Below are 20,213 nucleotides of genomic sequence, written 5' to 3' on the forward strand. Positions count from 1 at the left end.
TAATGTCCTTACCCTTGAACCCTAAGGTGTGCCCCAGTGATATGGTCTAGCTGTGTTCCTACTCAAATCTCATCTTGAATTCCCATGTGTTGTGGGAGGGACCTGGTGGGAGGTACTCGAATCATGGGGGTGGGTCTTTCTCATGCTGTTCTCATGATAGTGAATAAGTCTCATGAGATCTGATGGTTTAATACAGGGGAGTTTCCCTGCACAAGCTCTCTCTTTGCCTGCTGCCATCCATGTAAGACGTGACTTGCTCCTCCTTGCCTTCCACCATGATTGTGAGGCTTCCCCAGCCATGTGGAACTGTAAGTCCATTAAACCTCTTTCTTTTGGAAATTGTCCAGTCTTGGGTATGACTTTATCAGCAGCGTGAAAAAAGACTAACACGCCCAGGGTAGCTACCACTTCCAGAGTCCTCTTTTAAGGTGTCTCTTCCACATAAGTCATCTTGCTCTTAACACAAGACCCCAAGCCCCTAGCCCAGAAAATGGCCTGCAGTAGGAATGTAATCCAAGGGTAGTCAATAGAGGCTAAAGCAGAATGTGAGGTAGCCTGGAACAGGAAGTCTTAGACAGCCAGCAGTGGCTCATGCCTGTAATCTCAGCACTTTGGGAGGCTGAGGTGAGAATAGCCTGAGCTCAAGAGTTCAACACCAGCCTGGGCAACATAGCAAGACCTCATCTCTACTAAAAATAAAAAGTCAAAATTAGCCAAGCATGGTGGCATGCACCTGTAATCCCAGCTACTTGGGTGGCTGAGGCAGGTGGATCACTAGAGTCTGCAGTGAGCCATGATCATACCAGTGCACTCCAGCCTGGGCAACAGAGTAAAACTTTGTAGGAAAAAAAAAAAAAAAGAGGTCTCAAATAGGTGAGGCCAACTAAGCAAGCCAATCTGATTCCTAAATAAATTAATTTATTTAACAAATATTTATTGAGCACCAACTATGTTTAGACATTTAAAAAATCTTATTTAATAAATGCTTCTACTGCATGTACTCTGTGCCAGACACTAATTCATGTGCTTTATAAATATTAATTCATTTAATTCTCATAACAGCTCTGTAAGTTAACTACTATTATTATATCTTTTTAAGGTAAAGAAAACTAAAGGTGCAGAGAGCCTAAGTAACTTGCCCCAAGGTGTATCAATTAATCAATTAATTATTGAGTGGTAGAGACACACTTTTATGTATTAGGGATAGATCAATAAGCAAAAGAGACAAAACTCTGTGCCCTCCTCATACTGATAATTTTTGGTTTGAATGTTTAAAGAGAGAGTCAGTTGAGTGGCACTGGGAGCAGAAGCTAAAAAAAAAAAAAAAAAAAAAAAAAAAAAAACCAATGTGAAAGCTGACAGGGAGGCCATGTGGCAGCAGAGTGTTCAAAAGGAAGGTGACGGAGGTGACTGCAGATGATAGAAAAGTTAAAGGCCAGTGAACTGAGGGTGAGGGCCCAGTAGGAGAAGCAAGTCACATGAAGACCTGCCTGTTGCCAGCAATGTCATGTTCATGAAGCCCAGATTCTTCCTAGAGCCCCTAAGGTCCAGGCATGCAGCCGAGTTTTTTATCCTCTTATTCTTACAATAAGACCACCAGTACTGAATATGAGTAATTTTTGTTCTTTGTATTCTTAAGAGCCTCCAACATTCAGTCCTCTGGTGCCCTAATCCCTTATGAAACTAAGAACTGCACAAAGGCAAACCCTAAAAGCCAGCATGCACAAAAAATCTCCTTGAAAGGTTAAAAGCATGAAATTGCACTGTTTTGGGATAAGCATGACCATGGAGAGAGGCACAAAGGTGGGATGACAATCACTCCTGCTTCAGAGAAGTGCAGGGCTTCTTGCAGATAATGCCCTTGGGAATCAGCCTCAGTTAACACCAACTCAACAGAAACAGTGGCAGAAGTTCTAGACCTGCAATTTTCCACTTCAACCAGCAGGCGGTGCAGCAGCACATCACTGCAACATATGCATTAAACAGTGGCCTTGTTACATTGGTTTCTGGGTGTAACATGGGGTAGCTTCGGCATCATCAACAGGGCTGAAAAGAAAGGCCCTCTCCCTCCACCTGGAGGACATCAACAGCTGAGAAAGCTGACATTTGTGAAGTAACACTGGGGAAGAAACAGAGCAAAATGGCAGTCACATGTGGAAACTGAGGGTTTTATGAGCACATCTGAGATGCCCCATGGGAACTCTCAGAAACAATCCGGAAGCATTTGATAGAAGACTGGACATACTGCAATAGCATCTTGTAGTTAAAACAAAAATAATGGTTTGTGTTTTCCCTGAGAACCCATTTAAACCTTCAGATTGATGTGCTGTGGGTGAACATGAATAATTCTTTGATTTTCCTTTGTCTCACCTCAGTTGATGCTGTGCTGCATGGGGAAGGCTGTGTTATTAAAGCTGAGCCAAATCACATTGATCCTCATTCTCACCTCTGCTGTGTCTCAGGAAGCCACATTCCAGAGCAGTGAGTCAACCTGATGCTGGTAGGGAACACTCAGCAGGGAGCTTCAGCAATTCCAGTGCAAGTCAGAAAGAGTATTTGGCAAGCGCTGGCTCATTGGAATGTGGTCCATTAGGCAGGGGAGTTGGCCATGGTCTGAATCATAAGACCATCAGAACTGGAAACTTCCATAGGAATTGGCTTTCCCTCACATCACAGACAAGGGAACTGATGAGATTTCATGTGTCCATTGCAGGAATTTCACACAATCATACCCTTCCCCCATATCAAGATGTACCAGCTCCTGCTACTCTCCCCAAGAAGAGGGCGAACCTTCCCAGTGCCCTAAGCAAACTGGCTTTCTCCTCTCATCCCTTTCCTTCACTAGTATGTTCAGGGCAATACTTGGGAAAGCTTATTTTTGACCAGAAATTCCAGCCTAACTTAATGAGCTATCTGGTCTTCAGCATGGCAAGGTCCCAAGAAGTTGCAAGATTGATGATGGTGATGATGATGAACAGCAATAATGACAGTAGCAACATCCACTTTTTGAGCTGGGCACTATACGAAATACTTTATATACATTCCCTCACTGAATGTTCACCACTCTTCAGAAATAAGTATTATTCTCATAGTACCAATAGAGACACTGAGGTTCAAAAGTCAAGATATACACTCCAAGTTGCCAACTTATTAAGTAGTAAAGGGAAGATTTGTACCCATATCTGCCTGACTCTGAAGCTCATCTCTTGTTAGATGCGATTCAATATCTACCTTCTCATTTCAGGAAGGAAAGGGAGATCAGGTGTGCAGGAGGCCGAACATACTGCCCTAGAAGGCCATTTCTACCTTCGTTCTCTGTAACTGGTTCCCATTGGCCAGGTCCATCTGCCTCCTACCTTCTTAGAGGTCCCAGGCATTCTCTACAGATTGGTAGGAAAACTGAGGAAGTCAGAAATCTTCTTAAATTAGGAAAATATTATTCAGTGGGGAAAGAAAACCTAGGGACAAAAAGAGCCTAGAGAGTCAGTCTTGAGGAAAATCAAGTCAACCACATTCACAATCCTATTCATTTTCTAACCCATTCAAATGGAATTCTAATTGCATAAAACAACTAATTTTGCTCATTAAGGTCCAATTAAATTCATCTGAAACTCAGGATAATGGCATTGTTGTTGAACAGCCATATTAAAGATGAAACATAATCTCTCTTGACTCCATTTCCTTTGACAAAATAAAGTTCAGCTGCTAATGAGCCCACAATACCAGGCTTCGTTTATAAATGGCAACAAAGGGTGCCAGTTTTTGAAGAGCAGTTTTTTTATTATCATAATCAACAGCCATTTCCTTTGTTACCAAAATACACAGAAATGATTATAAGAACTTTTTTCTCATTATGGCTTTGATTTTGGGTGAAAAATATGAAATGAATACCTGCATAATCATATCACGGTAAAGTCACACATTGAAAGTCCATAGCGGGTGGCCTCAAAGCCTTGATGCAGGGCATTCTATGGGCTGAGCAGACATTTCAATTTCCAGCCTTTCAGGTCTCAGACAATCCCTCCCCTAGAGTCTAAATCTCTTTGTTTCAGGGCAAACAAGAAATGCTTCTCCCTACCTAGGTGGCCCATACCCCTATATTTTTATAACCTCAGGAAACAACCTGTTTGCTCTCTAGAGTCAAGAAAGAGTCTGTCTAGTGTGAGTCTGCCTTGGCAGACAGACTTGTCAGCCTCTGGCACACCTAGTCTCTTCTATGGGCAGCCATCAGGATGGCAGGAGACTGCCATGCCCCTCCTCAGGGCCTTGCTGTGTTCACAGCTAACCTCACCTGGCAGAGTGCCTGTGCCTGTCAGCCGTACTGCCACTCTCTAGCCCAGAGATGTTAATCTAGTGCCCAAAGTTAAGGCAAATGCTAATGTTACCAGGGGGTCCTTGCTCCCAGGGCTCCCAACATGGTGGCGGGCTGCTTCCAAAATGGTGGTGGTCCACTTCCAAGATGGTGGCAAGCCTCGTGTTCTCTGACCTGGGGTTCTTGGCCTCCCGGATTCCAAGGAATGGAATCTTGGGCCATGCGGTGAGTGTTATAGCTCTATTAGAAGCCATGGGTCACGGAAGAGAACCATGGAACCCAGTGACTAGTGTTCAGCTCGATTAGGACGAACCCAGGCACTTAGCCTTGCAGGAACAATGGCAAGCCTTTATCCCGATCAGGAGCAGCAATGGGCACCTCGCTGGATCAGGAGCACAGCGGACACCCTGCCAGATCCAGAGGGATGGAAGTCAGCGGTGGGTCTGCGACGGCAGCAAACAGCACTGGTGGACGGCAATCAAAAGCTCACCTCGAGCTGTAACAAACATGGAACATAAAAGAGTGCAGTTGCAAGATTTAATAGAGTGAAAACAGAGCTCTCATACAAAGGGAGGGGACCCAAAGAAGGTAGCCGTTGCCAGCTGCAATGCCTGGGTTTATATCCCGATCATTGTCCCTCCTGCTGTGCTCTCAGGCAATAGATGATTGGCTATTTCTTTACCTCCTGCTTTTGCCTAATCAGCATTTTAGTGAGCTCTCTTCACTACCTGATTGGTCGGGTGTGAGCTAAGTAGCAAGCCCCGTATTTAAAGGTGGATGCGGTCACCTTCCCAGCTAGGCTTAGGGATTCTTAGTTGGCCTAGGAAATCCAGCTAGTCCTGTCTCTCACTGTCAGCCCCTAGCCCAGTGTATTAGTCACAGCTGTACATAAAAACAGAACCGATAAGGTATATAGATATAGATAAATATAGATGATATAGATACAGATGATTAGATAGAGATAGATATATAGATATATGAGAGGGGATTTATTAGGCGAATTGGTCGTGTGAGTAGGGAGGCTAAGTCCCATGATATGCTGCTTGCAAGCCAGAGAACCAGGGAAACCAGAAGCGTGGCTCAGTCCAAGTTTGAGTTTGAGGACTGAGAACTGAGGAGCCACTGGTACATGTCCTGGTGTCTGAAGGCCAGAGAACCTGCAGTTCTGATGTCCAAGAGCAGGAGAAGCTGGGTGTCCCAACTCCAGAAGACAGAGAGAGCCAATTCATCTTTCCTCTGCCTTTTCATTCTATCTGAGCCCTTAGCCAATTGGATGATGCCCATTCACATTGCGTGAGGGGGTGTATTAGTTTGTTCCCACGCTGCTAATAAATACATACCCAAGACTCAGTAATTTATAAATGAAAGAGGTTTAATGGACTCACAGTTCTACATGGCTGAGGCCTCACAATCATGGTGGAAGGCAAAGAAGGAGCAAAGGTATGTCTTACATGGTGGCAGACAAGAGAGTGTGTGCAGGGGAACTGCCCTTTATAAAACCATCAGATCTCGTGAGTCTTATTCACTGTCAGGAGAAGAGTATGGGAAAGACCCATACCCATGATTCAATTACCTCTCACCAGGTCCCTCCCACGACATGTGGAAATTATAGGAGCTACAACTCAAGATGAGATTTGGGTGGGGACACAGCCAAACCATATCAGAGGGATTCCTCTTTACTCAGCTCACTGATTCAAATGCCAGTCTTTTCTGGAGCACTCTGACAGACACAGCAAGAAATACTGCTTCACCAGCTATCTGGTTAGCTCTTAATCCGGTCAAGTTGACACCTAAAATCAACCATCACACCAGTGAGGGCATAAGTCTGGCCAAGTGGCATTCAATCAGGCAAGTGTCTGGTATTCAACCAAGCTTAGGGAGCATCTGATATGTGCAGGGTGTTGCAGAAAATATGGAGAAAAATCAGGCCTGTGGAGCACGGCATGAATAGAGCACATAAAATAAGAATGCAGGTCCATAATCCTTTATCCAAAACACTTGGAGCTAGGTTTGTTTTGTGTGAATTCAGAACTGTTTGGATTCTAGAAAGGCCTACCAAATATCATATATTACCTAACACCCCACGTGAATATTTTGAGGTGATGTGTGTGAATATTCACACTAAATGAATGAATAAAGAATGTAAACAGTTTCATATCAGTTCAGATCAGGTCATTTTGCTTCTAAATGAGTTATGACTTATGAAAATTTTCCTGGGAGCAAAGGAAGACCTACCTAGGAGGGGAAGAAAAAGGGGTTCTATCTGAAATATGATGAATGACTGGATCCATCTGACACCACCCACTGGAGACCCTTGCACCCTGGAAGGAACACAGGTGTAGTGAACTGAGAGGTGTTAATCTTACTGAAACCCTTGGACTCCTACAGGTAGAGTATGAAAGGCCCATTTCTGAGTGTGGGGCCAGGGATTTGCCTTTCTCCAAAGAGCTGCTGCAAGAAGTCTGTGTCCAGTGTTCCTGGGGCTGCTGGAGCTGAGGATCAGACTCCCCCAGTCTCCCAGGCTCAGCCTTCCAGGGCAGCTCTGTGGCCGTGTGTGCCTTCCCTCTTTGTAGCCTGTCTTCCATTGAAAAGACTCACCACCCCCACTAGCAAAATCACACATCTGGCCCAATCAACAGAAGGCAAGTCCACAGTTGGCTAACTATATAGCCTTTGCAAATGGGTGAGTATACTAAATAATATATTCAAAATAAATCTTCATATGTAAGAATATATATTCTTATGAAAATATTCACCTAATGCCTCTTAGTCTCCAGGAGCTGTGATAGGAACACATTTAATATTTTTTTTAACTTTGCATGATTTTTTTTTAAATGCTGTAATAGGTCTGGCACAGTGGTTCACACCTGCAATCCTAACACTTTGGGAGGCCAAGGTAGGCAGATCACTTGAGCCCAGGAGTTCATGACCAACCTGGGCAAAATGGCAAAGCCGTTTCTACAAAAATTAGCTGGGTATGGTAGCATGTGCCTACTTAGGAGGCTGAGGTGGGAGGATCACTTGAGCTTTGGAGGCAGAGGTTACAGTGAGCCAAGATCACTCCACTGCACTCCAGCCTGGGCGACAAAGCAAGACCTTGCCTGAAATATAAAAAATAAAATATTGTAATATACGGAGACAGAATGAATACTATTCAATGAAAACTAAGTAGCTAATTGTGGAATTAGCAACAGTGGCTGTACAACCTTGTAAACATACTAAAAACCACTGGATTTTACATTTTAAAAGGATGAATTTTATGGTATATGGATTATCAATTAAAAAAAAAAACCTAAACAGTTGAAAGTTAACTGTGAAATGACTTTCAGCTCCACTGCAGTCCTATGACCACACCCTGAGACCTATCACCACTGGAATCTCAAATGTAGAAATCTGAAACCAATGCCCCTACCTCACACCATGCCTCCTGATGAAAGACCTCTCAGCCTCCCTCTTGCTATATCTGCTGAACAGCTGTCTTCGTTTTCTATTGGTGCTGTAATGAATAAATTTAGTGGCTTAAAACAACACACATGTATTCTCTTACAGTTCTGGAGGCCAGACGTCTGAAATCAGTTTCACTGAGCTCCTGTCAACAAGTCAGCAGGGCTGGTTCCGTACAGAGGCTTCTGGGGACAAACTGTCCCCTTGCCTTTCCAGCTTCTAGAAGCCACCCACATTCCTTGTTTCTGGCCCTTTCCTCTATCTTCAAGGCAGATCCCTTCCATCCCATGGCCTTCTTTGTCACTGACCTGCCTGATTCCCTCTTAGGAAGAATGTGCTTCACACTGAGCCCACCCAGATAATCCAGGATAATCTCCTTGTCTCAAGCCTTTAACTTAGTAACATCTACAAAGTCTCTCTTTGCCATGTAAGGTAACATTCACAAGTTCTGGGATGAGGCTGTGGACATCTTTAGGAGCCATGATCCAGTCTCCCACGGCCTTCCACTCCCTAGAGATTCTTCTCTTTCCTCCCAGTGAGTCCCCTCTTGACATCAACTACCTTTCTTATTCAACCCAAAAATGAGTTGAAAGAAACTGTTCTCTTTCCAGCATCTTCAATTCTCTCACACTCTTTTCTTTACATCAAACCCACCTGGATACCCCCTTCTGGAACAATTCTATAATCTGCCTTCTCTGTTCTTATAATCAGGAAATTGGTCTTCTCGGATAAAATCTCCCCTTTCCTGTGTAAAACCTGCAACTCCATCTCTGCTCCTAATCCCTTTCCCTCCCTTTGGGATTTCTCCAGAAATTATTGTTTAGATTCTCCATCTCTGCCCTTCAACTAGATCCTTTCCCTCAGAAATAAATATTTTCTCCTATCAAAAAGAAAAAGTGGCCGGGTGCAGTGGCTCAATCCTGTAATACCAGCACTTTGGGAGGCTGAGGTGGGCGGATCAGTTGAGGTCAGGGGTTCGAGACCAGCGTGGCCAACATGCTGAAACCCTGTCTCTACTAAAATACAAAAATTAGTCAAGCATGGTGGTGCATGCCTGTAGTCCCAGCTACTCGAGAGGCTGAGACAGGAGAATCGCTTGAACCCAGGAGGCAGAGGTTGCAGTGAGCTGATCACACCACTGCACTCCAGCCTGGGCGATAGACCCAGACTCCATCTCAAAACAACAACAACAAAGAAAACAAAAAAAGAAAAAATGAGGACTTCTTGTTCTGGGCTTGTTTCTCCCTGGCTAAGTATAATTTAAAATCCTAGACATAGTACAACAAATAAACTTAAGAGAACTACAAAGTGTTGAAGGAGGAAAGCAGACTAACAAGGACTTCAGGATTTAAGGAATCTGTGTGAACAGGGTTCAGTTCTCTGCGTTTTCTTTTTATCTCCCATATTTCCTGGACTTGGAACCGGAAAATCCTGTAAATGGCAACTACCAACAAGCAAACACAACTTAAAAAGAAAAAAAGCCCTAGGAAAAGTCTATTCTGTCTAGTCAAAGAACAGGGAAAGGCGCAATCTCGCAAAACAAAAACGTTGACAATACTCCTCCTACCCCTATCAAACGCAAGGCATGGCCCCTGCTTCCACAGTGTCAGTAAAGACCAAACAGGAAGTCTGGGATTCCCCTCCACACTTGGTGGCAGCAAGTGACCCAGGATGAGGCTTCCCTCCCCACCTCCCAGCATTGTGTTGCTGGACTGCGTGTGGGGTTCTGCACTCCTTTCTCCCAATTACATAATCTTACTTGGAGTTGGTAACATTTTCTTTTTGCTTTGACCACTGCTTCTTCTTGAAACATGCTCTTCCCTTGCTGTCCAGGAAACCATAGCATCCTGGGTTTCCCACCTCACTGAGTTTTTCAGCCCCCACGCACAGGATCCTCTTTTCCTACCCAACTATGTTTTGCCGTTCTCCAGGCTTCTGATCTCTGCTCATTTCTTTTTTCATGTGATATGTTTTCTAAGTAGCCTGCCCTCCATTCCCCTAGATTTTTACTTACTTAAAAAAGTTGAAAAAAGAAGAATAAGCCTGGAAAATGGAAAAAAAAAAAAATGTCATGTTCATTGAAGTGTAATTTACATACAGTTCACTCATTTTAGTGTTTTCTATGAATTTTGACAAATATATACAGTCTTGTTACCACCATCATAATCAAGATAAAGAACATCTCCATCACCCCCAAAATGTTCCCTTACATTCTTTGTTGTCATCCCTTCCCCTATCTCGTCCTTGGCAACCACTGGATCTGTTTTCTGTGCCTATAGTTTTGCCTTTGCCAGGAGATAATTTTCCTGTACATTTTTACATCTGCCAATAAAGATAATGCCTTCACATTCATATCTCTCATATCTCTAATGTTAACCTTTCTTTTGAGCTTCAGACTCACCTCTCCAATGTCTCTTGTTTGGGTCAGATTTTTTCTTCATGCATTGAGAAGGTTGAGTGATTCAAAAGTTACTCAACCTCTGTGAGTTTTAGTTTTATTCCATAAAAGAGGGTAATGGTACTTATTTTGCTGATTTACTGGGAAGGTAAAATAAGATGAATGTCACCAAGGAGACTAGAAGACTGGATGTACACAATAGATGCTCAATATATCATTAATATCGGCTGCTTCTGATGAAGTTTCATTTCCTCAAAGGGACCTCAAAGTTGCCCGGGGTTTCTGAGTCACAGGCCCACTTGCTGGAGAGTTCCGGCCTCATCAGAGACTAGAAATCATTCGCCCCACTGGCCAATGCTATGTGTTCTTACAACATGTGGGGTGAGAGGATGTGTAACTCTTCATAACTGCTCATCTGAATTCTCAGGAAGACTTTGCAGTACAATTGAGTCTTGCAACCAACCAATTACTTCATGTAATGAGAATGCCTCAGGATCTCTGGTTAGCTTCAAGTTTATGGGGCTGATTTATATCTGAAATGAAGAGTGTTTCATTTCAGATTCCTTTTACTTAAAGGCAAAAATAAAGCACAATGTTATCTTGCAGCAGATACTGCTCCAATGATTATTCATAAGGCCTCCAGGGCATTTATAGTAACGTGTGCATGAACGGCCTTGTTTCACACTGGATAGGTACAAGGAGAGGTGGCAGACTCATTCACTTCCACACAGTTCTGTATTCTCGGTCTCCATGTTTTCACATGCTGTGACCCAATAACAATGTGTAATAAATTCTAAGAAGCCATGTGATACTTCAGTGGATGCTTCTTCTCAATTTCTCTCTAGTTGAACTAGAAAAAAAAAAAAAGTCCTTTAATAAAAGTTAACTGACAAGAATCACATTGTTCTCATTTCAAACACACAAAAAGGAATTAAAATGTTATGAAATATGCCAGGCCGTTTTTACTAATCCCTCAACCTCCAGAGAAAGGGCTTGCAATTAGTGTTACATTAGAATTGTCACAGCTAAGCAATTTTTTTTTAATACTAGAAGGACTTCAGCTGATTTTATGCTACACATATACACTAAACATGCAGTTAGTGTAATGCAAAAAAATTAAAATCACAATTGAGGTGCCACACAGTAAGTGAAAATGGTTTAACGGTCTGTCTGGTCATAGAGCTTTCTGCATAACCACTTTATGCAGAATGCAGTGAAACAAAGGTGCCTTTCTCAATAGCCAGAGTGCATTTGTGGCCAGCACTATTTTACTAAGGCCATGTACAGCTGTACTTGGTTATAGGCACATATGTTAAGTGAGACTATAAAAAACAGCTGTATTTGAGATCGCATAGACCTCTGCACATTTTCTCCCTGTGGCAGCCAATCAGAAATCTTGCTGACAGGCAAACTTGTACAGAACAAATGATCCTATTTCGATTAATTCCTCTTAATGCCTACCCAGGCCTACTTTCCTGGCATATTATAGAGACAGCAGGTCAGTTCCATTCAAAACCTAGAGATAGAAAATTCAAGCTTGATTAGTTGATAAAATATATGACTACACTGGTAGAGAATGTGCAGTGCTTAGTCTCTGTAAAAAGAAGGCTGGTGGGCTCTACCCCAGCTCAGAGTTCAGCCACAAGGTACTCTGGAATATGAGCACCCAGCCAGGGAGCAGTCTAGGGAACTGGGTTTTAGCTGTGGCTCTTTCCTTACTGTTTTGGTCTTCACTCTCTACCCAGGACCAGGATACACCCATACCCTTTGCCATAGAAGTCTGAAATGCCATCCCAGTCCCTGGCTCTGGGCTTTCGCCCATAGGATGTTAACCAGTGCCCCATAGAGGACTGAAATGTGCTTACTTGGCTGGGCTTCCTTGCTCTCCTGCCTCTGCCATTGACATGAGAAGAACATATCCGGGCTGCCCACTGGGTCCACTAGAATGATGGGAGACCCACGGAGCAGGTGTGTGAGCTAGTCCAAGCCAAGGTCAGCACGGCTGTCCGGCCAAGCCCTGCCTAGATGAGAGAAATAAATGCTTTCTGCTGCAGGCCACTAAGATTTTGCAATTTTGCAATTGTTTGCAATGCGGCAAAATGGTGGCCCCAGTTAACTGAAGCAGTCACCGAAACTGCCTGCCCTTGGGCATCCCTTTTCCTGTCTATCCTCCGGGTCTCATTTATACAATGAAGGAGGGACTGCAGGACCTCTAACTCCTACTACTGACAGCTGCGGACCAGGAATCCTGGAACGAAAAGTGATCCAGACTCAAGGGTCTGAGATGTATTCAGGGCCTAGAAGAAGTTGAAGAAAACACTTCCATTGGTACTGAAGTGGGCAGGCAGGGGACTTTGTCTCCAAAAATATCGCCATGCATGTGCCACGACCATGGAAAAAGTCAGCGACAGAAGGAGGGTCTGAAAAACCTGGGCCGCCGTATGTCCTGATAGCCAGCTCTCCAATAAACTTGTTTTTCTATTGGTTTAAACCCAGACAAATAAGCAAGTCAGAGACAGGACTGGAGAAAATGGAAATCTTTATTTTTAAACACTAGTACATTTTCAGGCTGTTTTAAAAAAGAAAAATCATGTTACATTAGTTCAAAACTATGCATCAAAGCATATTTATTTAAACTCTAATTTTACAAACACATAATGAAAGAAACATATATTTTATAAATATCTACTCGGAATATGTATTATGAAAAAAAGTGTTTAAAAATAACAGCCCCAGATCTCCCTCTTTAAATATATAAAATTCGCATAACAATTCATAAGAATTCTTTCTCAAGAGCCAAAAATTTCATTTCACAAAGGCCAACAACTCGGTTCCCATCAGACACAATCAAAAGTAATAGGAATATTCAAAAATGTAAAAGTTCTGTACAAGGGAAATACAGATAGCACACGGGTAAATCTCATTAGCATACATGCCATTTGTGTTTTAAAAATGTTTTATAAAAACTGCAATTTGAAACAAATAAGTGAGAGTCCTTCCCTGACTGTGGAAAATATATAAATTATCGCCCTACCCGCTGGGTACCGAGGTGCCACCTGCTGGAGCTAGAGAGAGAGGTCCCCGTGTGTTTCCTGACAGGGCCCTAAGCCGCACAAGGGGACCCGCCTCCTCTGTGGCAGTGGCTTTTCCTTGTGGGTGATTCACTAGTATTTCCTTTCACTTAGAAAACTTCTTTGGGATCATAGAAGACAATTGCTCACAAGTGAAAGCAAGACTAGAGATGATTTCAGATTGCTGTGTCCAATTAATTGTGTGTATTTTGTATTTTTGGTGACCAAACTCTGGAAACCCGATTTACCACTGTCAGAGACACACCCTGTCACCTATGCCAGCAAAACTCACGGCACAGCCCCAAGGATGTCCCTTCATCTTCTCTCTTCCAACCCAAGCTGCTCTGTGGCCTGCAGCGATGTATGCAGACTACTGTCTCTTCTGGCACTTCTTCTGGAAAGAGCTCTTCAAAAAAGTGCGATATACAGGGTCGGCCACATATTCATTCTTAAACCTGGAGCTCAGCACTCTTTGTCTCTTTCTCTCCCCTTGGATAATGTCTGCTCCATAAAATGTGTCTTCAAATCGCATGTCAGAGGCTGTGGACTAAAAGCAGCTGGTGTTATATTGCAAAAGGGCACGGCATTTGATCTTCAGAACACTGGACAAAGATCTGACTCGGTCAGCTGGGGTTAGGGTGCACATGCCCAGGTCACCAGCTCAGGCTAGAAGGGCCCCAGGCATGGCTTTGGGCTTTCCCTCGCCTCTCCCACCCAAAGTGGGGGGCTCCATTTAGCCCTACTTTCTCCAGGATCTCCCCACCCTCCAACCCCAGGGACCTTCCCCAAACAAAAGCAAGATTAAAGTCTTCTCGTTTTAAACTTCCCTCATTTTTCATCTCCCCTCTGGCTCTTGCCCAGCGAGGTTTCTGACAAATGTCAACAGTCATCTCTAAGTTACCTTTACTCCTACTTAGCTTTGGGCCTCTGCCCCACCCCTTCCCTGAAACTGTTCTTGCTGAATGAAGTCCTAGTTGCTAATTCCTGTGACACCTTCCTATCCCTAAACTGACTTGACTAGTCTGCCAACTAATTACTGCTTAAAGCTCTCTTCTCTGTCATTTTGTAAAGCCACTCTCCTGCTTCTCCTTCTCTGGCTGCTCACTTTTGATGTCTCAGGGGTTCCCTTTCTTAACTATCTGCTCAACTACGATGCCCTAAGGTTTGGCACTGGGCCTTCTCCTCTCCACTCCTGTTCCCTGGACCTTTGTGCCCACACCCCTGGCTTCAGTGTCTGCAGGAGATGCTCACATCTGCTCCAGCTCAGGCCTGTAAGTGCATTTCCCCAGCAGGCATCACAAAGTCCCTGTCTCAGAGGCCCTTCAAATCAACCTGTCCTAAATTGAACTGAAAGCCTTCCTTCTCCATTGCTGTCCTTCCTACATTCCATAAAAGGCACCACCACGCCCATGCACCGTTACATTGGCCAGAAACCTAAAGGCACTGTAGACATTTCCCCACCGTGTCCAGGATTCCTCCTGCATGTACCTTGAAGCCCTTCAGCCTTTCTTCTTGATCCTTACCCTACGGGGCAGGCCCTCACCTCTGCAAAGCACTGCAATAAATGCTGTACCTCCAACCTATTTCCCACAGTACCACTGAAAGAAAGCTCTCTAAAAGCCCTCTTATTATATGACTCTACATGATCATATGCCCTTGCTTGTAATTTTCCAGCAACCTACTGCCTTCAAGATGACATCCCCACTCCCCAGGCTAGACCTACATAACCTGGCCAGAAGCCTGCCCCATGCTCTGCTCAGACGGCATCAGTTGCAGGGCCTGGTCATACTTGCCTGGCTCAGGGCCCCATGCTTCTCTGTCTTTGGACACACTGTTTCATTTCTGTGAAAGTTATTCTATTCTACTGTCTCTGCCCTCGGCAAGCTTAAGGGTCCTTCTTTGGGACTCCTGTGGCCCTGACACATCCACTCAGTAAGATGAGGGCAGTGGTAGAGGTAAGGGGCAAGTAAGTTTCTCCCCATCAGGGGAACCCCATAAAGGTGAGGATATTAGGGACTGTGTACCCAATATTACATGTGTTCCCCACAGCAAACAATGTGGCTAGTATTTGGCTGCTGTTCAGTAAGTGTTTGCTGAGTGAGGGCATGTGGCTTTTTCTGTGATAATCAGATAAAGCCTAAAGTCTATGGTAGGCACTATTTTTGCTTCCCAATTCCCTACTATCTTGCCTCCTAAAATGCACTGGCAGCTGTTTTCACTGAGGTGGATGACTTCTGATGACATCAACACACAGCACATTTCACTGTGCTGAGACTGCTTCCCCTGGCTGCTGGCAGAGACAGAGGTGAAAGACACTTTAGGACTTGAAAACACACGGTCCATAGTAAAGAAGAGAAAAACAAGAAAACAGCCACAAGGAAGCCTGAAAACAAAAAATGTACCGAAGTGTAAAGCTGTTCATGTTTCCAGCCAGTTCATGGGACAGTTACTCAGGGTAACAGGCCACCTCCACGGCTTCCCCCAGATACCACCTAGTTTCACTAGAGAAGAAAACTAAATCATTATGGGCTGGTTGGGTTCCCTCTGCCATTAGGAGAAAACACTTTTGTTTCATTCATTCTTGGCAAAATACTTCCTCTGAGTAATCTTTCACTTTTGTAAGTGCTAAAGTTATCAAAGAAGAAAATAAAACATCTATGAAAGTGTTGCCACTGTGCAGAAACAGCAAAAGTCGGCCTCTCAAATACAATAATAAAACCGATTTACCAGGAGCTCTAGCTAATTATGCACCGTTGCTATGGTTATTCTGTGAGACAATAAAAGGTAACGGGGCTGCTTCTGAAGTGAGTGGAAAAGAACCCCACACAATCACTGAGGTGGACTGCTGGCTCTTTTGAACAGTTTCCCCCCAGTCAGCGTGTGTCTGGGTGAGCCGAAGTCATTAAAATACAAGGCCTCCTGACAAGGGCTGCTAACCTCCATCCTTAAAAAACAAAAAAGACTTTTCTAACCATAAAACATCTTCCATCAATGAGTTTTCCAATTAGATTTGTTTTGCCAACTGGAAAAAAAATAGTAATAATCATGGACAGACTAACCAAGGGTCTGAGGGCTATGTACCAACCCAGGGGAGAAACAGGCTGGCTACGACAAGACTGCGTATGTCTTTGATTCAATAAAGGTTGCCAACAGGACTTAGTGACTGTGAGCCTTTGTTCCCTAAGATATTTTCTACTTGGCTTAGCCGCTCAGAATAGCAGGCTGCATTCAGAGTGTATGGATGTGATTTACATATTTTCACTTTTTTTTAATTAAAAATTTTTTCTGAGAATAAAAAAAAAATTGAATGTTGGTGAGCTTGTTCAGTGAAATAGACCTTAGAAAATCCAGGACCTGTGTTCAGAGACAGCCACAGGGGAAGGCATCCTGGTATCTGAGCGAAATCTACTGTGAAACAAAGAGATTGTGATCAGAGTATGAAAGCAATGAGCTTTCTTCTCATGTGATTAAGAAACCGTATTTGAAATCTACAAGACTCAGCTGGTAGGATGCTTAGTCATACATCGATTAGAAAATGAAAGACCCAAGAGACTTTGAGAGGCTACCTGCTCCACTCCCCATCCTCTAAATCTCTAGGTGCTGAAAAAGGAAAAGAAAGGAGCGGGAGGAGCTGGGAATAAGGCAGGGAAGAGGGGAGTCCAAGGAAGACAGGAATACAGAACGAGACGAAGCTATCTCTAACATCTCGAAAAGGAAAGTTTTTCTCAAGAAATTTCAGGTCTCAGAACAGCGACAAGTCATCTAAGGTTTTTCGGTCTTGGTAAGATTTGGCTGGTATCTTTACAACAGGAATATTTAATTTTTTCTTTGCTTGCTGTCATTATCTAGTAGTTACTCTATTTACAGGTGTGTGGGTCCCCTCTGAGCCACATTTCCCATCGAGTGGGCAGCAATACCACCACTCCTCTTGACGATTTCACTTTGAAGGACCTTCCTCTGAAGGATGCAGCTGAGAGGAAAGTCAGTTCCCACCTGATGCAGTTACTCTGCTGTCAGGATCCCATCTGACTGGAAAAAAGCTGCATACACAACTGAACGTTTAAGGCAAGCTTGTCCAACCCATGGCCCGCGCGCTGCATGCTGCCCAGGATGGCTTTAATGCGGCCAAACACAAATCTGTAAACTTGCTTAAAACATTATGAGTTTTTTTTTGCTTTTTTTTTTTTTAATAGCTCATCAGCTATTGTTAGTGTAGTTTATGTGAGGCCAAAGACAATTCTTTTTCTTCAAGTATGGCCCCGGGATGCAAAAAGATTGGACATCCCTGATTTAAGAAAACCCTTGGTTTTTCCAAAATAACCAAATAATCTATAGTGACTCTATCAGTGCAGACAAGTATATCATAAGCACTCACTAAACTGAATTATTCAGAAAAAAAATTTCATTTTAGTCAGAAAAACCCCATCCATTCAAATTTCTCTATTTAGGATTTATCATTTCACAGATACAATAGATATAATTCTAAATGAATAAAACTGACTTCATTTCAGGGTCCACTAAATATTTTATGATACAATAATATGAAGTCTAAATTATTGTGAATTATATTTTTCAACGACTTCAGTTTTGAATATTTGTCCATGTTTGTTCATCTTTTAATGGTATGTGAGGGCATGAAACTACTATTTCCTTTTTAAAAAACTGCTTTAGTATTCCCACAACTAGCATTTAGGCTTTGTTTATCCCTTTTATTATGAAAGTCAGAGTTTAGCTTAATGATGAACTGACACAAACATCAGTAACTTTCTGAGACAGAAGGTAGTCAATCCATGAAAAACCTATAAAAGAATAGACAGACATTCAATTATGCCGAGTCCCCTTTGATCTACTCCTGAATACTTTTAATGTTGCTTCTACTAACAAGATTGCAAATGCCTTGATGGTATCTTTGTTTGCTCCTGGTGTTTTGCACAGAGCACACATTCAGTAAGTATTTTTGTGCACCAATAAATGTCAACACAAAGAAGCATCATGTGACTTCATTAGAAGAAAAGTAAAGCACATGCATTAATTTCCCCGATTTTGGTTGAATTTGAAGTTTGCATTCAATAGGTTCCACTAAGGAAAATGTTGCATTGGCTTTTTTTAGAATTAATCCAAAAGCCCAAGTATGTTTCCTGCTGGGCTTGGGAAACATGAGGTGAGGACAAGGAATTCACTTGGCAGGTCCCCAAGTGGCATCTGCCCGCACTTACAAATCGAGCTTTCACTCTCTTGGGTAACTCTTCATCTAACGTGTAGATGTCCTCTCTCTTCATTGCTATCTGGGATCCATCTTCAAACTCAACCTAATGAAAGATAAGATAACATGATACATATTAAAAAAACAGCACCGACCATTTTTAAAGCCTCCAGTTAACTACATGAAAAGATGAAAAGGACTCAAACAGAACAAACAAGGGAACCAGCCAACAACCAAGGAAGTAAGAAGAGTTATTTCCCTTATTAAGTAGAGGCCGGGCATGGTGGCTCACGCCTGTAATCCCAGCACTTTGGGAGGCTGAGGCAGGCAGATCCCAAGGTCAGGAGATCGAGACCATCCTGGCCAACATGGTGAAACCCTGTCTAACAAAAATACAAAAATTAGCCAGGCATGGTGGCGCATGCCTGTAGTCCCAGCTACTCAGGAGGCTGAGGCAGGAGACCCGCTTGAAGCTGGAAGGCAGAGGTTGTAGTGAGCTGAGATCGCACCACTGCACTCCAGCCTGGTGACAGAGTAAGACTCCGTCTCAAAACAAAAAAATAAATAAATAAACTAAATACAAAATACATTTTAAAACAGGCCAAAATTCTTGGAAATGAGTGTCTTGGAATACAGGATATGAAAACTTTATCTGGCGAAGCAACAACAAAGAAAAGTAGCTGCTGATCAAATGGAAATCACAAAACATGAGACTGTGGGAAATTTAGCATTAAAATGGGTTGGGCCTGTTAACACGGTTCATTTCTTTAAGAGGCTCTGACAACGTAACAAGGAGAATTGTTTCTCTCTGTGAAAGAAAAGATAATATATTTCCTTTTTTTTTTTTTTTAAATTGAGACAGGGCCTTGCCGTGTTGCTCAGGCTAGAGTGCAGTGGCCTGATCTCAGCTCACTGCAACCTCAACCTCCCAGGCTCAAGCAATCCTCCCACTTCTGCCTCCTGAGAAGCTGGAACCATAGCTGTGTGCCACAACGCCCAGCTATTTTATTTTATTGTAGTTTTTTAGTAGAGACAAGGTCTGACTAGACTCAAGCAATTCTCCCACCTTGGCCTCCCAAAGTGTTGGGATTACAGGTGTCAGCCACCATGCCCGGCCTGATTACTCTTATATAATAATCCTCCCAGATAAAATAATTTATGCATTTCTTACAGAGCTTGAACTTTCAAAACTCATGTGTCAAATTCAATCAAATGCCATCAAAGGAGCTGGGAAAATCTGTTTCTCAACTTCCTAACATGTAAACCTCATCAATGTGTGAAAATACATCATCATCTAAAACAAAATGTTTAAAACTTTTCTCGCACTAACCAAATGGAAGCAAATAATTTCATAACCAATTGTTTTTAAGATTTTAAAAGATTTTGTCAAAGAAAAGGTAAACAACACCAGCTAACAGAAACCTAGAGCACCTAGGTTTAGATTGGTTTAGGTTTAATACAACATGAACTAATCTAGCAGGAAACAAAAGGGATGTAATCAGGTAGAATACTTAATATGTTCTAACTCTGAACCACATGGTATTTTTGAAGTCCCTAAATTTTGTCTGAATTTTTTAAAGAAATGAAAATATGCTTATACTTCTAGTCAAAAGGTAAGTTAAACCACACAGCTGTGCCATGTTAATCAAAAAAAAATCTAGAGTTTGAAAAAAATTTACACTAATTTTTTTTTGGTTTTTGGTTTTTTCTTGAGACGGAGTTTCGCTCTTGTTGCCTAGGCTGGAGTGCAACAGCGCGATCTCGGCTCACTGCAACCTCTGCCTC

At 42.9% G+C, this 20,213-nt stretch overlaps 1 protein-coding gene and 1 long non-coding RNA gene across 33 annotated transcripts in view; both read right to left on the reverse strand.

Moving 5' to 3' along the window:
- Positions 1-3,754: 3,754 nt before the first annotated feature.
- Positions 3,755-12,175, reverse strand: LOC134807690 (uncharacterized). 2 transcript variants are annotated; one of them, XR_010148780.1, is made up of 5 exons: positions 12,020-12,175; positions 10,158-11,004; positions 9,771-9,799; positions 7,725-7,808; positions 3,755-4,808 (listed from the first exon to the last, which is right to left on the reverse strand). It is a non-coding gene; the product is annotated as an uncharacterized LOC134807690 (long non-coding RNA). The 2 variants fall into 2 exon arrangements; XR_010148779.1 differs by lacking the exons at positions 3,755-4,808; positions 7,725-7,808; positions 12,020-12,175 and having other exon boundaries at positions 10,158-11,494.
- Positions 12,176-12,676: 501 nt separating this feature from the next.
- The window catches only part of KDM4C (lysine demethylase 4C), a 404,595-nt gene continuing 397,058 nt past the window's right edge, over positions 12,677-20,213 (reverse strand). For 28 of the 31 annotated variants that reach the window (XR_010148777.1, XR_010148778.1, XR_010148776.1 and 25 more), the window contains 2 exons: positions 18,442-18,534; positions 12,677-13,772 (listed from right to left, as the gene is read on the reverse strand). Coding sequence is in view for 26 of the 31 variants with exons in the window: in XM_001144352.6 (XP_001144352.3) it covers positions 13,596-13,772; positions 18,442-18,534 (270 nt within the window). In the remaining 5 variants the exon portion in view is untranslated. Of the gene's footprint in view, positions 13,773-17,413; positions 18,025-18,441; positions 18,535-20,213 lie in introns of those variants that run through there. The other 3 variants (XM_054658667.2, XM_063787991.1, XM_063787988.1) reach the window with 1 other exon arrangement.

The sequence above is a fragment of the Pan troglodytes genome, chromosome 11 (genome assembly GCF_028858775.2).
Source record: "Pan troglodytes isolate AG18354 chromosome 11, NHGRI_mPanTro3-v2.0_pri, whole genome shotgun sequence".
Classification (NCBI taxonomy): domain Eukaryota; kingdom Metazoa; phylum Chordata; class Mammalia; order Primates; family Hominidae; genus Pan; species Pan troglodytes.